Source organism: Clarias gariepinus, chromosome 12 (genome assembly GCF_024256425.1).
Source record: "Clarias gariepinus isolate MV-2021 ecotype Netherlands chromosome 12, CGAR_prim_01v2, whole genome shotgun sequence".
Lineage (NCBI taxonomy): Eukaryota > Metazoa > Chordata > Actinopteri > Siluriformes > Clariidae > Clarias > Clarias gariepinus.
In genome coordinates, this window is record NC_071111.1 from 21,615,398 (window position 1) to 21,639,220 (window position 23,823).

The 23,823-nt window shown below is 38.2% G+C and overlaps 1 protein-coding gene across 4 annotated transcripts in view; it reads left to right on the forward strand.

Annotated features, from left to right (window-relative positions):
• The window catches only part of abcc9 (ATP-binding cassette, sub-family C (CFTR/MRP), member 9), a 49,477-nt gene that overhangs the window by 12,337 nt on the left and 13,317 nt on the right, over window positions 1–23,823 (forward strand). For all 4 annotated transcript variants that reach the window (XM_053509096.1, XM_053509097.1, XM_053509098.1 and 1 more), the window contains exons 6-31: window positions 75–241; window positions 1,240–1,482; window positions 1,847–2,041; window positions 4,948–5,118; window positions 5,371–5,526; window positions 8,571–8,705; window positions 8,798–8,960; window positions 9,049–9,089; window positions 9,210–9,358; window positions 10,841–10,949; window positions 12,151–12,258; window positions 13,198–13,270; window positions 13,478–13,583; window positions 17,310–17,411; window positions 18,399–18,483; window positions 18,702–18,782; window positions 19,541–19,678; window positions 19,914–20,039; window positions 20,151–20,250; window positions 20,334–20,620; window positions 20,706–20,857; window positions 21,833–21,902; window positions 22,115–22,272; window positions 22,369–22,461; window positions 23,120–23,222; window positions 23,356–23,466. In XM_053509096.1, the coding sequence (XP_053365071.1) occupies window positions 75–241; window positions 1,240–1,482; window positions 1,847–2,041; window positions 4,948–5,118; window positions 5,371–5,526; window positions 8,571–8,705; window positions 8,798–8,960; window positions 9,049–9,089; window positions 9,210–9,358; window positions 10,841–10,949; window positions 12,151–12,258; window positions 13,198–13,270; window positions 13,478–13,583; window positions 17,310–17,411; window positions 18,399–18,483; window positions 18,702–18,782; window positions 19,541–19,678; window positions 19,914–20,039; window positions 20,151–20,250; window positions 20,334–20,620; window positions 20,706–20,857; window positions 21,833–21,902; window positions 22,115–22,272; window positions 22,369–22,461; window positions 23,120–23,222; window positions 23,356–23,466 (3,422 nt within the window). The remainder of the gene's footprint in view (window positions 1–74; window positions 242–1,239; window positions 1,483–1,846; window positions 2,042–4,947; window positions 5,119–5,370; window positions 5,527–8,570; window positions 8,706–8,797; window positions 8,961–9,048; window positions 9,090–9,209; window positions 9,359–10,840; window positions 10,950–12,150; window positions 12,259–13,197; window positions 13,271–13,477; window positions 13,584–17,309; window positions 17,412–18,398; window positions 18,484–18,701; window positions 18,783–19,540; window positions 19,679–19,913; window positions 20,040–20,150; window positions 20,251–20,333; window positions 20,621–20,705; window positions 20,858–21,832; window positions 21,903–22,114; window positions 22,273–22,368; window positions 22,462–23,119; window positions 23,223–23,355; window positions 23,467–23,823) is intronic.

Consider the following 23,823-nt stretch of genomic DNA (forward strand, 5'->3'; position numbering starts at 1 on the left):
TTACACGCATTCTTATTTACAACTATTTTTATTGTGCTTGAAATTGTTTTTAACACCCAACAATCAATATTCAGCACTGTTCATCTATTGGGTGCTGGCGTTCAACACCAAAATCATCAAGCTGTGGCAGTTTGCTGAGGTAGGAGTTGGCATACAGCATCTCCGCTTCTGCATCACGGCCCTGCTTGTGGTGCTGTACGGCCTGCTTATGGCTGTCGAGATCAACGTCATACGGGTCAGGGTAGGTACAGTACATACTGGGTTGTTTTTAAGTAAAAACATATTGTGGATATGTATAATGGTCTATAATGCCTACTATTGGTAAAACATACACATTGTAGATTTCCAACATTAATAATTTAGGGGTTTTATCCTTAACATTTTTATTTGTAAATAATTTAGCTAATTAATGGATGTTTCCTTACAGTTTATTGGTGGATATTAGCATGAACTTCCAAGTAGGTTAATCTTAATTTCAGGTTGTAGCAGCACAAATTGTGGAAAAGTGCAAGGTAGTTCAAAGTTTATGCAAGACCCCACGTAAAGTACTGAACTAGCGTCTTAAGCCACACCTCATTTTATATTTTGTTTCTGAAGAGCCAGACATTCTTGTAATTTTTTTGTATTTGACTATATTCAGTCCAGTCCCTGTACATGAGCAGTTTCAGAGGAGTGTGTTTTGTTTGTTAAGCCACACAGTGACCTATGAATCATTCAATTATAAAAAGCATCTAACCTAAGGCATGATAAATACAGTAGGCGCAGGGAGAAACAGGTGCAGATGATGAAAGATGATCAGGCTGGTAAATAGTATACTGGTCATGCTGAATACTGAGTTGTCGGAACCGACAAGAGGGGAAATGAGGCTGCTACTGATGCTGTTACATAAGTAGCCAATATATTAATAAATTGTATTTTTACGCACTTCATAGCCTGCTGCAGTAAAACATTTGATCCTGTATCTTAAATTTAAGTTAATATGAGGAAATAAGGTGTGGCTTAAATTTTTTTTTAACTGTATCTCATACTGTAGATGTCACTAAACCAATGTAGCCAGTTCCCTAAAAAGAGGTTGACAGTACTGGTTTGTGCACTGAAACAGAATTAAATAATATAAGAAAAAGACATGCTTATTTGAACATTTGTGAATGTTCTATTAAAAAACACCTAAAATGAATCTTGCAATTGAAATACTTCCCTAAATATTTACAGTGCCGTATTTGCCATCTTGCTCTACAGAAATATGTCTTCTATGCTAACCCTCAGCGGGTGAAGCCACCAGAGGACCTGCAGGATCTGGGTGTGCGCTTCCTCCAGCCTTTCGTGAACCTGCTCTCCAAGGCCACATACTGGTGGATGAACCCGCTGATAATGGGTGCTCACAAGAGGCCCATCGAGCTGAAAAAGATTGGCAAGCTGCCCATCGCCATGAGGGCTGCGACCAATTACATGCGTCTGAGGGATGCTTATGAAGAGCGGAGAGTGAGTGGAGATGGTTTAAACATGTAACAATAAAGTATTGTATAAGCCCTCAATATGGACATTTCATGTATCTCTTTATTTGGCATTTGCTAGCAAGACCTAATCAGATAGAGGTAATCTATGATAAAGCATCTTAGAATTCATAATAATAATAAAATAAAAAATATGCTTTGTTCGGTATGCTTTGTTTATTTCAGAATTGAATTAAGTTGCGAGATCTTGGGATAACTTTTCCTAATTGAACCCTAGGCTAGGCTAACTTAGTCTACTTTATGGGCTACAACAGTCTAAATAAAAAATAATAATAAATTGCAGAAATAAAACATGTTTGATTTTGTTTGTGTATGTGTGTTTTTGACCACAGGAGAATGCAGAGGACCTGGAAAAGACACCATCCATATGGAGGTCCATGTACCGCGCGTTCGGTCGGCCCATCCTTCTCAGCAGCACCTTCCGCTACATAGCTGACCTCCTGGGCTTTGCTGGACCACTTTGCATTTCTGGAATTGTAGAGAACCTGAACCAGGAGAATAGGACTGAAGACTTCAATATGACCAAGGTGTGCTGGTCTGGTATCTTTGGGGTGTATTTAGAGAGGTGTGTGAAGTCAAGTGTATTGAGAAATGGCCTAAGCTATTAAGTCAGTTTTTTTGCTGAGCCTTTCAGATTAGACCAAGCACAGTATTAGCAACACTTTTACACCTACTAACTCATGTGTTTATCTAATCATTCACTAATTAGATTGGATGAAAGGCATTACATGTGTGGGATGTTTAACTATATATATAGTTATATCCACCAACTGTTGGATTCCAGCTTGGGTAAAAGTAGGTTGGTATGGTCTGCATTACTGGAGAGAGGGGAGAGCAGCTAATTGCCAAAATCAACATTTAAAAACCAATCATGATAGCTCTACCTCCAGCAAAAAACACATCTGATAATGTTATGTCTTCTTAAACAACACTTTGTTTCTTTAATAATTATTTCTGAGTCATTCCGAATTGCCTCTGTATCATCCGTGTTGTTTTGTTCATGGCTAGCACAAGGCTGAATCCCAAATCCTTAACCTTTATCAAGGCAACACACTACTTGTGTGTTGAACAAGTGATTGTACATCCAGGCACGCTAGCTTGCCATATATCCTCACCTTTTGGCTACATAATACTGGTAAAGCTACTTTTATCCCTGTTAATTACACTAACTGCCAGTTGTTAACATTCAGTCGCCAGCTTTTCCAGTCAAGGTTAGTAAGTTCCGCCAGTCGTAGAAGGATAACTGGTTAAATAAAGAAACAAATCATAATTTAATCTAATCTAATCTAATCTAATCTAATACAATACAATACAATACAATACAATACAATACAATACAATACAATACAATACAATACAATATAATATAATATAATGGTAATCTACATGATACTCCAGTTTCCTCCCACAGTCCAAAGACATCCACAATAGGTCGACTAGCATTTCAAGTTATTAAGTGCCTTAAGGCCTCTAAGATAACCTCCAGGCCCCCACGACCCTACACAGGATACACCGTATAGATAATCAATAGATAGTATACTATAGTGTAATCATCCAGTCATCCTTCAAGGATCCCAGAATTTGCTTTTAGCATTTAAAGTAGGTTTTTTTTCAGTACGACCACTGCCTTTAAACATAAAGCCTCGGCTTTATGCCTGAAAATCATGGATAGAAATGAGGACAAATAGCTTTAAAGCAACATAAAAGCAAGAGATAATTTAAAATTGAGATAAAAATAAAAAAGGACCAATGCACTCATCTGTGAAAGTGAGGATGGCATACACTGAAATAAACATCCAGTAAGACTGTAATATATTGTGAACAATCAAATACTCTGTGAATACCTGACCTCGATCCTACTAAACACCTTTGGGATGAACTGACAAAAGAAAAACCTTTTACCCAGACATGCTGTACATTTCACACAAATTCAAGACCAAGGCACTTAATGTGTATAAATTTAGAATTATTAAGTGATAAATGCTCCGCATTTGATATGGCTTTATGTAGGAATGTGTAAGTGTGTAAGAGCATACTGAATGAATGGACTCAAAAGAATTATATTAATAATAACCCTGAAGTTAATCCTTTGCATGGATCTGTAAATAATATCTATGAATCCTTCTATGAGGTTTACCATACACAGATCCATACAAAGACTTAACTGCAGGGTCAAGAACATACTGTAAGCTAATCTTAAAACTAGATAAGAAATCTGTGAGTAGAAATATTTCTTGGTTAAATGTACCACAAAAAAAAAAAATTGTTTTAACGATTTAAACAGAGAAACAGTGAGGTGTACAGTATGTACATTGATTGGTATGCAAGATATAGCCGAAGAAATGGAAAGCTAAAACAGAAATCAGCCACAAAGGTTCTCTGACAGGACACTCCAGGTCACTAGATTTATTATTAGTCTAGGATGAAACCAAATCTTTAACGGTTGTCATCATAATTTACATGCAAAAATTAATTGTATGCACAACATCTGCAAAAGCCTTTAAAAATATGACACGTATCCAAACCCAGATGAACTCAGAGACACTCCACATTCCAGTTTGTCCCCTGTGCCGGTTAGGTTGGATATGATCTTAATGGAATAACATAATCTTTCTTTATCTCTCAGTCAGGTCCACCCTCGTTTTAAGCAATTAACAAATCAAATGAGCTCACTGGCTGATTCAATTATCAGGAGTCCTGCCATTCCGTGTGTAGCGTCATCTGTCGTGATTCACCTCTGACATCATAGCCGCGGCCCTAGGAAAAGTCACAGACGCAATGCCAAGCTGAAGAAACATCTACTTTGACATTTTCTCACCATTCCAGTTATCATCATATCAAACAACGCCTTTATTAGGTTTATTAGATAATAAAGAGTACGTGTGGAACAAAGACAAGAGATGACATCACTGCGTTTGACAGTAATGACACAGTTACTTAATGAATATTATAGTTTACGTGCCTGTAGCTGTTCAAAGGTGAAGACAAGGTCAAACTTGTTTAAGGTAGCGGGAGTCGAATAGAGAACAGACGCGCATATCTGTGTGACCTGGAACATTCTACATTCGCATCCCACCCACTCGCACACACACTGATTTCTGCCAGTGACAAAACAGCACAAAGACACGATTTTTTATGGGTCCCGTTAACTAAATATCTTTCCATATTTGAAGATGTGGTGCGTGTCTGTGACTGTGTTTGTGGATTACAGATTTTTCCATCAAACACTCCCGTTAGTGCTTTGCTTAAAATATTTGTCGCTCTGCTTTGAACTGTGCTTTGTACTCTATCTTTGTAAAGTCCTCTGTAGTTGATTCTGTTCAAATGATGACTTAGTGATCATTCTACATTGAGGATTTTAATTTGTGTGTGTTCGATGTTTGTGCATTATTGGTTCTTGTTTTAATGTCTTTTGTGTCTTTGTGCCTGTAAGGTAGAGGATCTACCATTTGGCGTCTACTTCATGTCCTCCACGGAGCTCTTCAAAAAGGCGTATGTCCTGGCTGTGCTTCTCTTCTTGGCTCTGGTGCTCCAGCGCACCTTTTTACAAGCCTCCTACTACGTCACTATAGAAACAGGCATCAACCTACGCGGAGCACTGTTGGTAGGTTAATATTGTGTTCGGTTACACTGACATTAAGGAGAAGGACTTTAGGAAACCACCTTGATTAAGAGATACAAAATCACGCATACTGATGAGGCCTGTAGAAAACATGGACACACAGGATTTTTATAGCTTCAACTAAAATGTAAATATGTTTCATCTAAGATTTTTTTAAGGCTCTGTAGACCTCTTATGAAAATCCTTAAGCACTTTGTTATTAGTGTGCAACTGACGGTAAATCCATTTTCGCAGGCAATGATCTACAACAAGATTTTGCGTCTCTCCACCTCCAACATGTCTATGGGCGAGATGACCCTGGGACAGATCAACAACCTGGTGGCAATTGAGACCAACCAGCTGATGTGGTTCCTGTTTCTGTGCCCGAACTTGTGGGCAATGCCGGTTCAAGTAAGTGAAGTGCTTTTATCTGTCAAGTGTCCTCATGGAAACAAAAGAGACTTAATTGTCTTTTGAACCATTTCAAGTTTAAAATGTTAATTTAAATTGGTTCTATTGCACATGGACACCAATCAGCCATCACCATGACACCAGAAAACATTAATACAATTGAAATGTTTATTAATTATATACCAGTAAACCTGTGGTGACAGCATCATGGGCACCTGTGATTCACCCTTGCCCATGGGGAGCAAAGTCCAACGCGGCCGCTCCAGTCCCACAGAGAAGCTAATGCAGCACAAATTGGCAAAGAAAAAAAATGGCGGCCATGATAAAAAGCCACCAAAACACCCAGTGTACCACAGCCAGCCTCGTAGTAGTCCCAGCCCAGGACCGCCGATCCGGCCCCTAAAATCTGCAGATCTCAAACCGATCGAGCGCCCATGGAAAGCCCTGTACAAACAAGTCTGGTCCATGGAGACTCTACCCCACAACCAACAGCACTCAAAGGTTATGTGCCAACATCCTGGTACCAGACACCACAGCACCCCCGAAAGTTCTTGTATAGTTCTTGTATATAATTGACTTGTATAGTCAATTCCCCAAGGGGCCAGAGTGGCACTAGGGGAACCTACACAATACTGGGCATGTTGGGTTGTTTTTTTGTTTGGTTGTTTTTGCATTACAATGTTATGACTGATCTGTGTACTTAACTCCTTAAATGAAATTAATTTGAAAGTAGTAAATGAAATATAAACTGGATTTATCTTTGGTCCTGTAATGTCATATATAATTAACATGATATTGGGTATACTAACATTTGGTTAACAAACTGCAACAACTGTACATTTACATTTAATTCACATTTTGTTACAAAGAGGTACTGTATAGTTAGAGTAGGTCCACTCGCAGCAAGAGAAACATTTAGATAGTTTATGGGCACTGGCAATACAACGTGCGATTATTCATTGTTTCCATGAGGAGCTTTCTTGTGTAAACCAGTTAAAGGTGAACATCTTTTCTGTGCGGCTGGGAATGAATCACATTCAGATCTCACACAGTCTCGCTTATTAAAGCAAAATGCTGGGGATTCTAGACAATGTACATTATGGTGATTCCATAATTTGGATTATAAATATATATTTTTTGCATTCATGTAACCATTCAGTAAACATCAATTTCAGGCAACATTTTCATTGTGACAAGATTTCTTGGCTGTGTCATGCTCCTCAATGAGTTACAAGTTGAAAACCTGTTTTAACCCCTTCCCATTAGATGATGGAGGCATTATGCTTCCAGGCTGTCACTCCATCAGTGCATAATTTAATGGTCCTAATTAGGTCAAATGTCTGAAAGGTTGGTAGTCGAGGTGCTTGTTCAGTAGTACTTTAAATTCATCTTTTTCAAATGAATAACATTACTGGACAAACCCTCAGTGACGTAAACCATCGGTTTTCTGAAGAGCAGTTTTGAAGCTCAACCGTGGGAACCCCGGTTCGTCACCATATTGGCAAGATCTGACTTCTTATAAACCCTGGTTAATCCATAAATGGGCAAATGGATTGAAAAAAAAAAAACGGAGGTGGTTGTAAATTGGAACCTTGGTTACCATAAGGTTGCTAGCTTAGCTTTAGCTCAGCTAAAATGCTTAAGGTAGCCAATGTTCATTTATATTAAAATGTTTTTTTTTTTTACATTTAATTTAACGTCGTCCATACCCTGTACACCTTCCGGTGTAAATTCTTACATTTTTTGTGGTAAGTTAAACTAAAATGATTCCAGTTATCAGTTTAGCTGAAGTAATTTTTTTGTGTTCTTTTCTTTATGTTGTCTTGATGTTGTCTCTTTTGTATAAAAACTTAGTTCTCTGTTAACTTAAAATGTCAATCTGTCTTGTCCCAGCTAGCCAACTAATTAGGTCTCTAGGTTAGCTAGTTAGTTTTTGGTTAATTTAGTTAGTTAGCTAGTTAGTTACTAGCATGTTAGTTAGCATGTTGTACTGTATGTAGCACCTTGGTCCTGGATGAACATTGTTTAGTTTCACTGTGTACTAAACTGTATATGGTTAAAGTGACAATAAAAGCCTACTTGACTTGACTTAATGTGTAGCAGACAGCTAGCGGTTAAATAAAAAAATGTATCCCTGTAGAGTTGTTATGAATAGGAAATGTGGCTATGGAGACCAAAACAGTTTTTTGTACCAGGATGCGCATCTGTTTATTTCTGTTCTTAGCTGGAAATATTAACATTGGAGTCTATGGGGATTGGGTTACTATTGGGAAGCTGGTCAATCGAGGAAATGCAATGTTTGCAAAGTCTCGTTTACCTTCAGTTTATGGTTTAGACAGCACCGTTTCTTGCTCAAACTTAGTCACATTCTCACGTCAGTATAGTTGAAAAAAGAGAAAAGAATGAAACAGAGTTTGCTTTTTAGATGCAGTTTCCTGTAAAGCATTTGATGTTTGGAGCTGATGTGTCCAGGTAACATGGGTGTGTAAGTGTCATTAGCTGACTTCATTTTATTGCTAAGCCAAGAAACAAGCTTGATAGGTGCATTACTTCATACACTTCTCCTTTTTACCCTGACACTCCCATAGCTCTGGAATAGGGTCAGTCTGGATTAATCAGACCACATGAACTTTTTCAATTGTTCCAAATTCCAAGCTTTATGCTCCCTAGCAACTTTTTGATTAGTCTCACTAACAAATGGTTTTCCTAGGCCCACACATCAGTTTAGTCCGAATCCTTTGATTTCTCATGACATTGTATGCACTCTTAGTTTCACTATTAAACATAGCTCTGGTTATTACCGTTTATATCTTTTTTTTACCACCAAGTGTTTAAGTGGATTGAGGGTTCATATCTTTTCAGGTTATTATAAGTGCTAAAGGGTTCTTAACCCAGTTTCAGTATCAATATCTACCGCCTTGGTTGTTGTCTTTGCTTGATGCAGCCCAATAATTTGACCTTCTGAAGTGGTGACAGTGTAGTATACTTCATGTGTGTACGTGCTTCACGTTGACAACTTATGTCACGCTCTCATCCTCATTTAGATCATAATGGGCGTCATCCTGCTGTATTACTTGTTGGGGTCCAGCGCGCTTATCGGTGCACTGGTCATCGTGCTGCTGGCCCCCATCCAGTACCTCATCGCCACCAAGCTGGCCGACACACAGAAAAACACCCTGGTAACACTTCTTATTTGTTCTGTACACCTCTGATTTATACATACTGATGATATCATATGAATGACTTTGATCATATGAACACTCTTTTTTAGGACTACTCAACAGACCGTTTGAAAAAAACCACAGAGATCCTAAAGGGCATAAAGCTGCTGAAGTTGTATGCCTGGGAAAACATTTTCTGTGACAGTGTACTCGACACCAGGAACAAGGAACTCACTAGCCTCAGGACGTTTGCGTTTTATACATCCATGTCTAGTAAGCATGATTGAAATCTCATTCTTATCACAATATGGTAAAGGTTCTGTAAAAATCAGTCTATGGTTTTTTTTTCCTTACTTTTCAGTCTTTATGAATGCAGCCATCCCTATTGCTGCTGTGTTAGTGGTAAGACAGGAGACTTGATGTCTTTATAGTGTAGCTCTTTACCCATATGGATGTCATATACCTTAAATACCTTATTAAATGGAGTATTAATTTTTAAGTGGTAAATGTGATTTCTTTCAGACCTTTGTTACTCATGCATATATCAGCGAACCTGAGAACAAGCTGAGTCCAGCTCAGGCATTCGCATCTCTGGCTCTCTTCCACATCCTGGTCACGCCGCTCTTCCTGCTCTCCACTGTAGTACGATTCGCAGTTAAGGCTCTGGTCAGGTACGAAATCTGTTGCACAACACAGTCTGAGAAAATCAGAAACAAAATTTAAGTCCCTATACTGTCTACGCAAGTGTAATTTGTAGAGATTGGGAAAACAATTGATTTAGTTATGGATTACAATCCTTTGTGTCGCACTTCGTGTATCTCCAAATTGGCTTCAAAATTGATTTTTTACATTTATAATACAGATGCACCGGTTGATAAGCCAGCGAGTGGAATTTGTTGGGTTTCAGCTTGATCAGTCTCGGATATAACTGATTCCTGCCGAGTGCATGAGCTTCTGAGTGGTGCAACAGAAGAACGTGGCAATACGTTTCTAAGGCAATATGTTATCACCCTTTAAAACATCCGATCAGCCTTTTTTTCCAATCTCTGCAAGCAAATTAGTCTCAAAACCCACTCATTATAGAGACACATCTACATTTAGGCATTTGGCAGACGCTCTTATCCAGAGTGACTTACAAAAAGTGCTTTGAAGCTTTCGTCACTGGATATATACTTACACTGGGTTACTAGGTTACTAACTAAGTGCCATCAGTCAAACACAGTTGAGACGAGTTTTTTTTTTTTTATGGGGGAGGGGATTAGTCCAAGTATTAAAGAAACAGATACGTCATGAGTCGTCGTTTAAAGATTGTCGAAGACTCAGCTGTACAGACATTGAGAGGAAGTTCGTTTCACCACCTTGGTGCCAGAACAGAAATAAGTCTGAATGAATGTCTTTTTTGACACCAGTCTCAGAACACTGTGAGAACAAATTTAAGGCAGTAAAACATCACAGTTTCTTTATAATCCTGAAGGTGGTTCACCCTGCGGTGTGGTAGGAGTGACCTCTTTGTTAAGTTTGAGAGAAAAGACAAAATCTATAATAATTGATGACATAACAGAAAATATGTTGCTCAGTAAAAGTTCGTTTTTTTGTTAATTGAATTTTAAGTTAAATGTTAAAGTCTTGTTTTGTATTGTTGAAATGCTGCGCTTGTTTTTAGGTGAGAAAACTGTAGCTTTATCGAATGGCTAACATTTACTTTTTACTCATTATAAAAAATAAAAAATAGAAAAATAATAATAATAATAATATCAAATTGGGATAATTATAAAATCATGACACTTACAGAATTGCAATATAAATCAAATCAGCCCCTAGGTATCGTGATAATATTGTATCGGGTTGTCCCTGGTGATTTGCATTCCTAGTAATTTATGATTAAACTGCCTGCAGACCATGACTGATTTCACCCTAGAGCTTCACATCTATCCATTGAACCCAGAAGCTAGAGATAAGGACCTTGGTGTTACCCTTGATGTTGTGTTGTCATTTTAGATAATCTTTATTTAAAAGATCTGAGAATCTTTTTTCTCATTTTGTTGCAGATGATATTACTTAAATTATCCGAAAACTCTGGAATAGCGTTTAAGAGCACATTAGAAACATGCTCTTTGATCTCGTTGATAGTGCTTTTCCTTTTTTTCCTAAAGTGTTCAAAAGCTGGGCGAGTTCCTGCAGAGTGAAGAGATCGGCGATGACAGCTGGAGAAATGGAGACATGCCGATGGCTTACGAGTCCTATAAGAAATCCTCTGGGGGAGTAAGTACACATAAATACTCAGTTATGGATGAATGCAGAATAGGGAAAAATGTGATCTCAGTGACTTTGAGCAAGGCATGGCACTAATTTGGCTATTTCAGAAACTGCTGATCTTCTGGGATTTCTATGAACAGAAGTCTTTAGTGTTTACATAAAGCCGGCTAGCGAGTTGCATTTCTACAGGCGGAAATGCCTTCCTGATGATATTGGAGCATTGCCAGAGTGATTTTGAGTTTAAGGACAGTTAAAGTACTTAAATAACATCTCTATGCAACAACTGCGAGCGGCAAAGCATCTCATAATGCATAAGCTGAAGACCACATTCAGTTTCACATTCAGTGCTAAACTAGAAGCGGTGGTGTTGATACAGTATCTCCGGAGTCCAGAGTTGTAACGGGAGACTGTCAGGGTGGGAGAAATCCTTAGGTATCACAATTACTGACACGCATTACTGCATTTAGTATTTTGCCAACATAACGTAATGGTCAATGAGATGTAGTACAGATTAATGAATTTAAGACACTCGTCAGGGTCCTAGGTTCGCCTGGTGATCGCTCCTCTTCAGAAATCTCTAAAGAACTGCCACTTTACCATGCGCTCGGTTAATATATAATTTTTTTTTTTTTTTTTTGTCTATTTGAACTAGTCTGTAGTGAACTAGCATAAGGATACAATTCATACTGTAAGTTGAATAATGTTTCTGGTACTTCATGATGCCATGAGTATTAAAAAAGTTCCCAGAGCATTTTTTTTAATGTTTGTTGTGTTGCTTGCTAACCAGATATCATTATTATAACATATAACAAATTTCAGACACTTATGTTTATGGTCAGATAAAAGAAAAAAAAATTCTTCTGGAACACTTTACAAATAAATTGTACCCACATCTTGTAGATTTTAAGTCTTTATGAAAATATATAGCCGTGATCTCTAAAAAAAATGTATTGTATGTAAAATCTATTTTTATACTGTATATACAGTATAAGTATTACCCTTTCCACCCCTAGGCAGCAATAAATATTGCCTAAGGGTGAACCAAATTTTAGGACTGACTGTACACTAGAGAAATAAATAGAGCTCTATGGTATTTATTTAAATTGGCAACTAAATCATGCGTTTTGAGTTGTATGTTTACTGTAAAATATCCTGAGTTTTTCATATTGCTTCCATGCCCCCCCCCCCACTTTATATGTCCCTGCAGACGAAGGTGATAAATAGGAAGCAGCCGCTCCGTTATCAAATGGATAACTACGATCAGCCGATTCGCAGGCCGCTGCGCCCCACCGAGACCGAGGACGTCGCCGTGAAGGTCAGGGATCAGCAGCCTCCACAGAGCCCCATCAGCTCAGATTCTCAGGCCCTGCTCACACACTCACAGAGCACATCCTGCTACTGAATTACGAGAGCGCTCCGCTTCGCAGGGTCTGCTTGTTCTCATCTCAGCTGCTTTTAACCTCTGTCCCATGTACGTGTCACGTCTGACACGTACAGGGTTGGACGGGGATGTATGTTCTCACATTCGGACAAAATATTTTGTTATGTAATATCACCCAGTGAAATGAAGTGAAAGGGAAAATGAAAGGATAACAAAGAAAAAGAATGATTCAATATACTTATTCGTTCGATATGAGGTGTGTATATATATATATATATATATATATATATATATATATAAATAAATGGAAGTTGCTCTGAGATTAATTGGTTTTGGTTAGATTTTCTTCATAACCACAGCCAGAAATATGTCTAAAATTCTCGTGAGAAGAATTTAGTAGTCATTTGTTTTATAGTTTGTTTTATTTGGTTGTTCTTCTGGCTTAGGGTCCCTGTAGGGTCCGTTTCCTTGAAGCCTCCCTATGGGCCAAACTAGCCTCCTAACTAATGAACTCAATAACAACAAATCCACATAATGCACTGGACCTGACTCTCTGACCCATGTCACATCCGCTCACTCGCTCACTCCTCCTCCTTGTCTCCCATTCTCGAGCGCCGCTCCCAGCTGTTTTCGATTGTCCATTTTGCCCTTTTCCCACTGACTCTCAGGCCTGCTGATTTGACCCACGCACGGCTTATTTTTTGATGGATAGGAACATTATTGTAAGTGTAAATAAACATTTTGTTCCCAAAAGCCTCCCTCATAGTGAGGTAGTTTGCATGGAGGGAAATAAGCGCCCGGCGTCTGTTAAATTGCTCATCTTCCTCTTTGCAGTTAATATCAGCTTAACTGTTGCTGTTTCTCTTCGTCCAGGTGAACGACGGATGCTTCACATGGGGGAGCAACATGTCAACCCTGTCTGACATCAACATCCGCATTCCCTCAGGTAAAGGTCCCTGGTTTAGTGTTGGGTTAATCAGTTATCACCCCAAAATATTTTTTTTATTACAGAAATTGTTTAATGAAATAAAATCATCCTTATTAATATGTTAATACAATCAATGAAACAATACTAAAATGTAAAATTGCGATAATGGAAAACATGATTATTACATTTCCTGATTTGACACTGGATTGGCCCTACTGTATGCAGGTCAGCTAACCATGATCGTGGGCCAGGTGGGTTGTGGGAAATCCTCACTTCTATTAGCCATGCTGGGCGAGATGCAGAACCTCAGTGGGAAAGTCTACTGGAGCAAGTAAGGCAAATCAAACTGACTATGTTATTTCACAGAGTTTGAGAAATGTACAAGGTGCGTCCAAGTCAAACCAGGACTTTTGAAGGTGTTGAATAGCAGAACACAGTTATGAGAGTAAAAACGCCCTTTATTTCCCTATATAATCCCCTGATGCACTAATGCACTTAACCTAGTGTTTCACTAGAGCTTGGATACCATCAAGGGAGAAAGTTTTCTCATTATGCTGGAGGCATGATAAAAAGGATCAGAAAACCCCGGCCTCCCAGGAACTCCTTTAATGGGCCAAATATGTGGAAATGGCTTGGAGTGTGGTCAGGACTGTACAGAAATGTAGCAGTAACTCCCAGCCATGTTCTTGTAATGTGCAAGTTGTGTTGTGACTGATTGTATGTACAGTTCTCACAGACAGTGTGTCTTTTGTGCACATAGGTTAATTTTTCAAGGATCAGGTGTTCTACTTGCTTAATGTTCACTAGAAACGATGGAAGTAGGTTTCGAACCACCTTCTTCTTTAAACCGTTTGGACCGTTAAAATATTAAAGTCCTCAAAAAAATGTCAATTAATTTTACACATTCATTCACAAGTCCCGGTTTGACTTGAACGCCCCTTATATGTCTTAATATCCAATGCTAATCAAAGTTTTGATTATTTGTTGAAACAAACTTTTCACACACATTTTTTTTTACTGTATGCACCTCAGTTTGTGAGTGGGTAGTGAGTGCAAATACAGTATATGTACTGTATATATACAGGTGTGTGTGTGTGTGTGTGTTCCATCTTGATTGCTGTGCTATGTACAGTAAGATGGATTGAAAACTTCATCTTGCATGCATTTTATGTGTGCTTGTGTATTTCCACTGCTGTTTGTTTCCAAGTGTATCGGTTCACCTCAACTCAGTGTTATCATTCTGTCCCATTCAGTGCTTATTACTAACACTGTCGGTGTTCTGTTTTGTTTTTCCCGTTACTGGTAAGAATGCTCATGCCTCCATCTTTCAGTCCATACTGGAGATGGTCTCTGATTAGCATTTGCCAAGTTCAACAGTGTGACACAAAGTCTGTAAGTCTGCCATGTGCTCTTCTCGTGCTGCATTACATCACCTAACTTCCTGTTTTATACTCAGATTATGATCTCATGTAGTGAAAAACAAGATTGTAATTTGCCATGCACGTTCAGCCTGTTTTGATCCAGATTATAGTCAAGCAGTGCTTACTTTCTGTCTCTCATGCTGTACTATCCTTCAGCCTTTATTTTTAAAATGCGATTTTTTTATTCTGTGAAGACAATGACAAGCGCGCTCTACATACATCTAAAAATATCACTTTAGTCGTTACGGATCAGAGAGAAGATGAGAGTGTCATTGTCCTTGCAGAGTATTCTGTGTCCCACTGGGCTGGCCACTAACTCCCCTCACGTGTGTTCTGTCTCTCTCTGTGTCTTCCTTCAATGCTACACTCAATCAGGCTTCCTGATTGTGAGATGCTCCATGATGGCTGCCTAAGGTATTCAAACATAAAGATGTTGACGCACACGTGAGCACACACACACAGAATTTCCTGATTATCCTTCCCTTCCCAAGGTTATGCACAGGTCATCATGCACAACTGAATGAATCCTTAGCTGATTTGAAGTTTTTGTGTGTTAATATGGGGATTGGTGCTTGCTTTAAGAAAGAAAAACAAGATCAGCTAAAAGCCTTCTAAGATTTTTTTTTCCTAATCAGAGAGCATGAAGATGTGTGTGATTTGTAAATCTTTAAAATTTCTAACTTCTAAGCTTCTAATTTCCATGACTCACAAAATGATGTTTTGACCCCTGACAACAGCGAGTTTGATGCAGATTTTTCCCACGAAGGACGGAGGTATTTATTTGCAAAGTTGTATAACAGAAGTGCAGTGGTCCATCCATCAACACATTCGTGTATCTAACCATACATTCCTCGATGAAAATGTTCATCACAATATGATGTGTGATGGTGTGTACATTAAAATGTTGGGAGTCTTTGAAACAGAAATCAAAGTGTTAAACCTGAAGATTGTCTTTGGATTCATTTGGCAGATTGAATTTTTTTTTATAAAATAAGATACCAGTTCATTGGTATTTTTTGTACTGTAAACAATAATCAGTAATCATGTACCTACGGATTACCGTTTTTCTTATATCTTTCTTAGATCAAATCTAAGCAATATCATACGGTGTTATATTGGTTGACATTTTGAACCTACAGAAACTCTCCAAGAAGATTCCCTTGACAGATGGCCATTGACAGTTTTAGATAAATTGATAGATACTTCTTTAATCTCATTGTGAAATTCCATAATTAAGCAATATCACACGATAGGGAGTGCTGTTATACTGAATATCAGCACTACTCTGATCCGGTCATAGGCACAATCAGTTCATCAGTACAGCAGTTCTACAAAAACCATTTATTATCAACAGATTATGAGTTGTTTGTTTCATCAACCAGGAATGTGTCTCTGCTTACAACTGTCCTTTCAGGACTGTAGGAACTAGCTAACCCCAAATGGCGGAGCTGGCAACTGATAGCTAATGTAATTAACAGGGGTGAAAGTACTGTAGTTTTATATTCTTCTCAGTACTACTGTATGTAGCCAAAAGGCGAGGAGAATAAACCATGGAGGTGGCGGACTGTCCTTGGGATTCACAGTGTTAGAAGCTAGTTAGCTTTGCTTTTGTTTTTCGGATTAATTTGACAGATTTAGGATCTCTTATAAAATGAGGTCCCAGTGCTACAGTTATTGGTATTTTTGTGCTTTAGCAGCTGCTCTCCCCTCTTTCCAGTACTGCAGACCAACCTACTTTCACCCTTGTCGGCAACCAACAGTTAGTGCTTTTACAATTCTTAGAACACATGGGATACTAGTAGTTAAATGTCCCAGTGCTTTTATGCACTATATCGCCATTTGAGGAATACTTCATGTCCAATCAGGTTACTCGGTCGGAACAGTGCCTCTGGTGGTTATCCAGTGTTCTCTGAGTCAGAGTTAAATGTGTCATTAGTCTTACTCTTTATGGGTCTCACCAGATCAAGTCCCTTGTGCACCATTCTTAAGTGGCTCATGCAGTTCCTGCAAGTTTAATAAATAATAAAAAATGTCTATGTCTTGTGTACCGTGTTATATTTCTTGCAATAGTTTTTCAATACGTTTTTCCTTCCTGAATCATATAGCATGGATAAAAAAAAAGTTTAATCCAACTACATGATTGATAACTCTCCAATTATTTTATTAATGCTATTGATGTTTTGATGAGTTATTGTAGGCCTAAAGTTATAAGAATATTTTATATAAATGTAAATTATTAATTTTGCAAGCTATATGATATGAACAGATGAATGCTTTACTATAAAGTAAAGTGTTTAAGACACAGAAAGACTGCTTTTTTTTTTTTTTTAAACTCCCACTTACTCTTGACCTAGCACACTTGAATTAGTTATACTATGGCCAATAGTTTTACATAGTTTTTAGGAAACGTTACATTGAATATTACAGTGAATAATAAATATTAAATGAATAAAAAAAAGTCTGGTCTGCTTCTTCCGTCACTGTCAGTGACCTGACTCCCTGCATTTTTGAAATCATCATTAACATGTGGATTTTTTTTTTTCTCATTTTCTTAACGCTTGGTGTGTTGTGGTCATGATTGTGTTATAATAGATCCATTGTCCACTTTTATGTAATCTTTTTTTTTTTTCTTACAGTAAAAACAGGTACTCAGTAGCATACGCAGCTCAGAAGTCTTGGCTGCTTAATGCTACTGTAGAGGAAAACATCACATTTGGCAGTCCCTTTAACAAGCAGAGGTGAGAACAGCCTTCTTTAAAAAAAATCACAGGTTGTTACATGAGCAACATTGTTGATGCTTTCTATTTATTTTGATAACATATTTCATGAAAAATTTAAAATCCTGTTGACTGACCAAAACACAGTATTGGTGCTGATTTAATTTTTTTTTACATCATACATATAATACAGAAAATGTGTGTGTGCCAAAGAAGCTATTTCTGAAGGTTATGTAACATGAAAATGATCGATCTTTTTTTATCATTATACTGCCCTGCTTTAAACTATAACAATTTAAAATGCAAATGATTAGTATTTCTTTATAAGTATTGAGACTAAAATTGGTGTAAGCCTCTAGAAGCATATGATGTAACAATTTTTACTTAAATTAAAGCATTGGGTGAAAAATTAAGGATTTTTCCCCAAATTACTAACAATGGTGGTTTTGTTTAAATGCTCCAAATTAGACGCACACCTTATGTTATGTGCCCATAAAACATAGAAAACTATAGTTTATTCAGTTAAAATTGCTTATTTTAATCTCCCCAACAATTAGTGTTAAATTGTTAAAAAAGTTTAAAGTGTTAAAAAGCAAAATATCTGTAGTGACATCCGTAACCATGTCAAATTCATTTTGCAATATCTTAACAATTCTTCATTTTAGAATAATATACTGTTTCAGGTTTATGTCTTTTCATGTCAGATTAAAAGATTTTAATTTAAAAAAAGTTACGGACTCTACATAAAAGGGCATGAAACTGTATTTAAGAAAATTTAGCTGTGTTTCTTTTTATCTGGTAAAAATATAAATGTGTATGCATATTTACAAAAAACGAAGCATGGATCAGGAGAGGAGGAGGCATTATGAAAAATGATGTTATATGACTTTATCTGAAAAATCACTTTTGTCACTCAGATGAGACACTTTTTAGCATACCATGTTTTGGCCGTGTGCATTTGTTTGGTTAGAAGAAATATAATGTCATTCTTCTGTTTTGGTCTTACAGATACAAGGCTGTGATTGACGCTTGCTCGCTGCAGCCAGATATCGATATCCTTCCCTTCATGGATCAGACTGAAATTGGAGAAAGGGTAAGATTCAAAGTTGGCAGAGATACATTATTTTTTTTTAAGCCTGGTTCATTTCCATTTAATATATGAAACCGGGTGCTGTAGCTTTGCTAACCAGATCATGTAGTGGTGCTAAATATCAAGCCTGGCATGTTAAAAATAATGCATAGAAATAGCCCTCCTATTTACCTGTTATTTATTTATAATTGTTGGATTTGTTTGTGTGTGATCCTGCTCAGGGAATAAATCTCAGTGGAGGACAGAGGCAGAGGATCTGTGTGGCCAGAGCTCTGTATCAGAACACCAACATTGTTTTTCTGGTAGGAAATGAGACACACACACACAAGTACTAAGAAGTTCATCTTTAAGTTTAATTTCAGAACTATGCGTGCGGTGATCTGGGAAAACCCATAGGTTTAAAAAAGAAGAAGAAAAACTAGAAAATCCCAAACTAGATTTTTCTGTATATAACATAAATTAACTCATCGGTTGTACAGTACTGTGCAAAAGTCCTGAGCCACCCCTTATTTCTTCACATTTAGTTTCCAAGGAGCCAGACCTTCCTGTATTTTATTGTAGTTTTGGGGAATGGTTCTGATTAGTATACTAGTGCTGCTGAATGCTGAGTGGTTGGAACAGACGAGAGGGAAAATTAGGTTGCTGCTGAGGTTGGTACATAAATAACCAATTTTTAAATTGTACCTTCAGGCTCTTAGCAGCTTTTTGCAGTAACACATTTGTTCCTATTTATTTAATTAAATCTAAATAATTCAATTCATTTTTATATGAAGAAATGAGGGGTGGCTCAGTACTAATGCACAGTACTGTATATAATAAATATATTTCAACAATTAGGTATTTAGGTGCAGTTAGGTATTTAGTTAATTGGTAATATGGCATAATCAATCATACAAAAATCATTCGGGTAAGGAGTCAGTTTAAAAAATATTTAGTCGTCCAGTCTTTATGAGGTAAATGTCAAGCATTGTCAAGTGATTGCATTATATATATATATATATATATATATATATAAAACCTGAGAAACAGTTTCATTTGTCTACTTCTTGTCCCTCTATAGGATGACCCGTTTTCTGCCCTGGACATCCATCTAAGTGACCATCTCATGCAGGAGGGCATCCTCAAGTTCCTGCAAGATGATAAGCGCACCGTGGTCCTAGTTACACACAAGCTTCAGTACCTCATTCACGCAGACTGGGTCAGTGTCGATGGCGTGTGAGAAATATTTTTCCAGCTCAGTGACTTGCTTGACACTATTATCCTGCTCAGTAGCAAAGTTTAATGAAAAGGAAGAATTTCTACTGATGCATTTACAAGACTAATACGTCTTAAAATAAATTATGTTGAATTACGGTAGTACTGGAATTGTTTTTTTATTTGTTAAGCTATTTCCTGGCTTGTTCATGAGGTTTTGTTGTTTTTCTGCTTGACAGATCATAGCAATGAAGGATGGCTCTGTGTTGAGAGAGGGGACGCTGAAGGACATCCAGACACATGATTTGGCGCTGTATGAACACTGGAAGACTCTCATGAACAGGCAGGACCAAGAACTAGAGAAGGTCAGGTTGCTTCACATACTGACACCTCGCATCTTTGTTTTGCTGCTAAACACGTGGGGAAAATTGTTTTTGCACAAAACTGACGTCACTGTTGAACTTGACATATTCCAGGACACAGATATTGAGAGTCAGACTACTCTTGAGAGGAAAACACTGCGAAGAGCTTTCTATTCAAGAGATGCCAAGAACCAAATTGATGATGAAGATGAAGGTACATCCTTTTCCCATACGCTTTGTTTTTGTTTTCTTCACCTACTGTACAGCTTGTCAAATGGCTAAAACTACTTTTTACAGAAGAGCAAGAGGAGGAAGAGGAGGACGACAACATGTCCACTACAACAAGCCGGCGTTCAAAAATCCCCTGGAGGGTTTGCTGGTGTTATTTGTCCTCTGGAGGATTTCTCTTGGTTTTTATGATGATCACCTCCAAGCTGGCCAAGCACTCTGTCATGGTGGCCATTGATTACTGGCTGGCAGCATGGACCTCATCAAGCCCAAATAATAACAGCGATTTCATCAATAACTTGGATGCCAATGCCACCAACTACACTCAGGAGTACAGAACCAGGCAAAGTGCCGAGGTGAGGCGAACAAGTGACTGGATACAATAAGTAGAAAGTTATTAAAATGATGTGCATTTGTGTATTGTTTCCTTTTCTCCCACAGCATCAAGCCTATTTGCCAGTATTCATTATTCTGTGTGGAGCAGGAATAGTCCTCTGTCTCATCACATCCCTGACTGTTGAGTTTTTGGGCCTTGCTGCTGCCAGTAATCTGCATCATAACTTACTCAACAAGATCATCCATGCTCCAGTCAGGTACACATTTTTTTTTTTATTATGAGACAGTATAGGGTCACTTATGGGTAAAGTTACTGTACAATAAAAAAATAAAGAAATAGATTTTACTGCTACTATAATACAATACAGGGGTGTTCAAGTCAAACCTGGACTTTTCATTGTGCAGAATAACATAATATACAGTGGAACCTCGGATTGCGAGCAACGCAGTTTGCAAGCGTTTCGCAAGATGAGCAAAGATTTTTAATAAATTTTGACTTGAAAAACGAACTAGTCTTGTTTTACGAGTAGCGAGTATCATGTATCACGCATGTGGTTCTTGTTTTGACACCGATTGTCACGTGATCACAACTGAGCCAACATTTTTTCTCTCTCTTGTGCTGCGGAATTGTGGGTAATCGTCTCCCCTGCTGGGTCTTAGTGCGCGTCTCTTACTGGTATAATCAATATCCGTGCATGCGTGGACTGTTTACTATAACACTGTGACCACGTGTGTGCGCGTAAAGCAAAAGCAAGTCTCTTTAGAGAGGTTAAAGATCCATTTTCTCTCTCTGCTCAAGGCTTAATCTGCTCTTGGTGTCTGTGTGCGCATGCATCATTGGACACCGTGCCCCACACACACACATACACCTCCTATTTTTGCCTTCACAGAGACAAGGATACACACACACTCTTTCTCTCTGCTCTACAAAAAAACACTGCTCTGTCACGATTCTTTTCAAAAGTAAAGTGCAGGTTAGTTTATATGTATTCTTTACTTTACAGTAGTGATACAGTAGGAGAGGTCTGAGCCACCACGGCCGAGTTTGTCATTCATGGACATATGGTTTGCTTTAAAACATTTGCATTATTACCGTGGAGAAGCATCGTATCACTGTTAATTTTATGACTTTCATGAGAAATTTCATTACAAGTCCTGGTTGACTTGAATGCCATCATAATATGTTGCCATATAACAATAATCATCATATTTTCTCTTCTTATTTCTGTCAGATTCTTTGACATTACCCCACTTGGTCAAATTCTCAACCGTTTCTCTGCAGATACCAACATTATCGATCAGGTAAGAAAGAACTAGCAGGCCTTCTATATATTTTTGTTCTGCTGTGGCCTTTATATTATTTATTTCACTCGAGAAATAATTCTCTATTAAGGAATGACTGTTTTATGCAGAAGTGTAACTTTTTAGTGCTGCTATTAATTTCTACTTTTGTGTGTGTGTGTGTGTGTGTGTGTGTGTGTGGCCTTCTCCTTCAAACACCTGAATGTGTGCAGCACATTCCTCCTACCCTGGAGTCTCTCACTCGATCCACACTTCTCTGTCTCTCGGCCATTGGCATCATCGCTTTCGTTACACCGGCCTTCCTTGTTGCCCTGGTGCCCCTCGGCGTGGCCTTTTACTTCATCCAGAAGTATTTCCGGGTTGCATCGAGGTGAGTACTGATGTAGAAAGTCAGAAGTCAGTGTTAAGGTCTTGCTCTGTTTTAACCTTCCCCTCTCTGTTGCTTTGTTCCTCTCATCTGACACAGAGATCTGCAGGACCTAGATGACTCCACTCAGCTTCCTTTGCTCTGCCATTTTTCAGAAACTGCAGAAGGCCTCACCACCATACGAGCATTCAGGTGAGTGTTCGCGATGCTAACAATTAACATCAACTTTCGTTCAGATTAAAATGTAGACCTTGTACTTCTCCGATTTTCACCAAGAGACCGAACTGCCTCCATGGGTGATACATATGGGACAGGTTATTAGCCAGGAATAAAAAAAGGCCAATTTTGAAAGATGTCATGAATCAACCATGTCTTATGGTCTCTGTGTATTTACACAGCTCTAATAAAATAGTAATCGGTTTGTCCTCTCTCCTGATCACAGCCATTTGTCAATCAAAGGTACAATAACATTAACCATGTGGCTCTTTAAGCTCATGTATTTAGGGGCGTAGTAGTGCTCTGTGAATGCAGACGAGCAACACTGTGAGATTCTTTACATGTTTTAGAGGATGCACGTGATAGCCCTCGCTCTGCCTGGTAACTGTCATGCAATAGTAAAGAGCTGGTTAGAGGTTATTGGTGGGTGAAAAAATTGGGAAGAAAATAAGTTCATTGCCACTACCCAAAGGAAACCATTCTCACATTCTCAGCCTGTTTGTAGCCCTCAGTGTTTACACTTTGCTCATGAAACTTAAATGGTGCCTCTCAGTTTTGCCAGATTTTATGACAGGAGTTAATGAGAAAAGTATCCACTAGTTCTGTTTCAAGCAGGTTATTGTTCCTTCCTTAGGCACGAAGCACGCTTCAGGCAGCGTATGCTGGACCTGACTGACACCAACAACATAGCATACCTCTTCCTCTCTGCTGCCAACCGGTGGCTAGAAGTCAGAACAGTAAGTCCAGATCAATAAGTAGATTACAAATCAATTACAAAACTAAGCAGGTGTTTAGTTAGTATCGATAATCTCATAGAGTTCTGTGATTTAATAAGAAATTGTCATCATATTGTTTTGTTCTTCCACTCAGGATTATTTGGGTGCAGTTATTGTCCTGACAGCTGCAGTAGCGGCCATCTGGATGTCTTCTTACGGAGTCCAGCCTGGACTGGTTGGACTCGGCCTAACATACGCTCTCACAGTGAGACACAGTCTTACTTATCGTATAAACTTGTAATATTTTATTTGTGAATTATTTCATGACTAAAGCACAAAGGTTTATTATAATAATAAGACTAATTTTAGAACTGCTCTATGTTGATGAACTGTTAATTAATATTGTTAAGCAACAGCAACATGCATCAATCAGTCATAACATAATGACCACCTGCCTGATATTGAGTAGGTCTCCTCTTTCCCACCAAAACAGTAATGACCTATGTGTTTTGAACGTTTCTTTTGGAACCAGCATTAACCTATTCATCAACTTGATCTACATTAGTGCTTTTGATCGGTTAGATTGCTATTGGATCGGACTACACGGGCCAGCCTTTGCTCC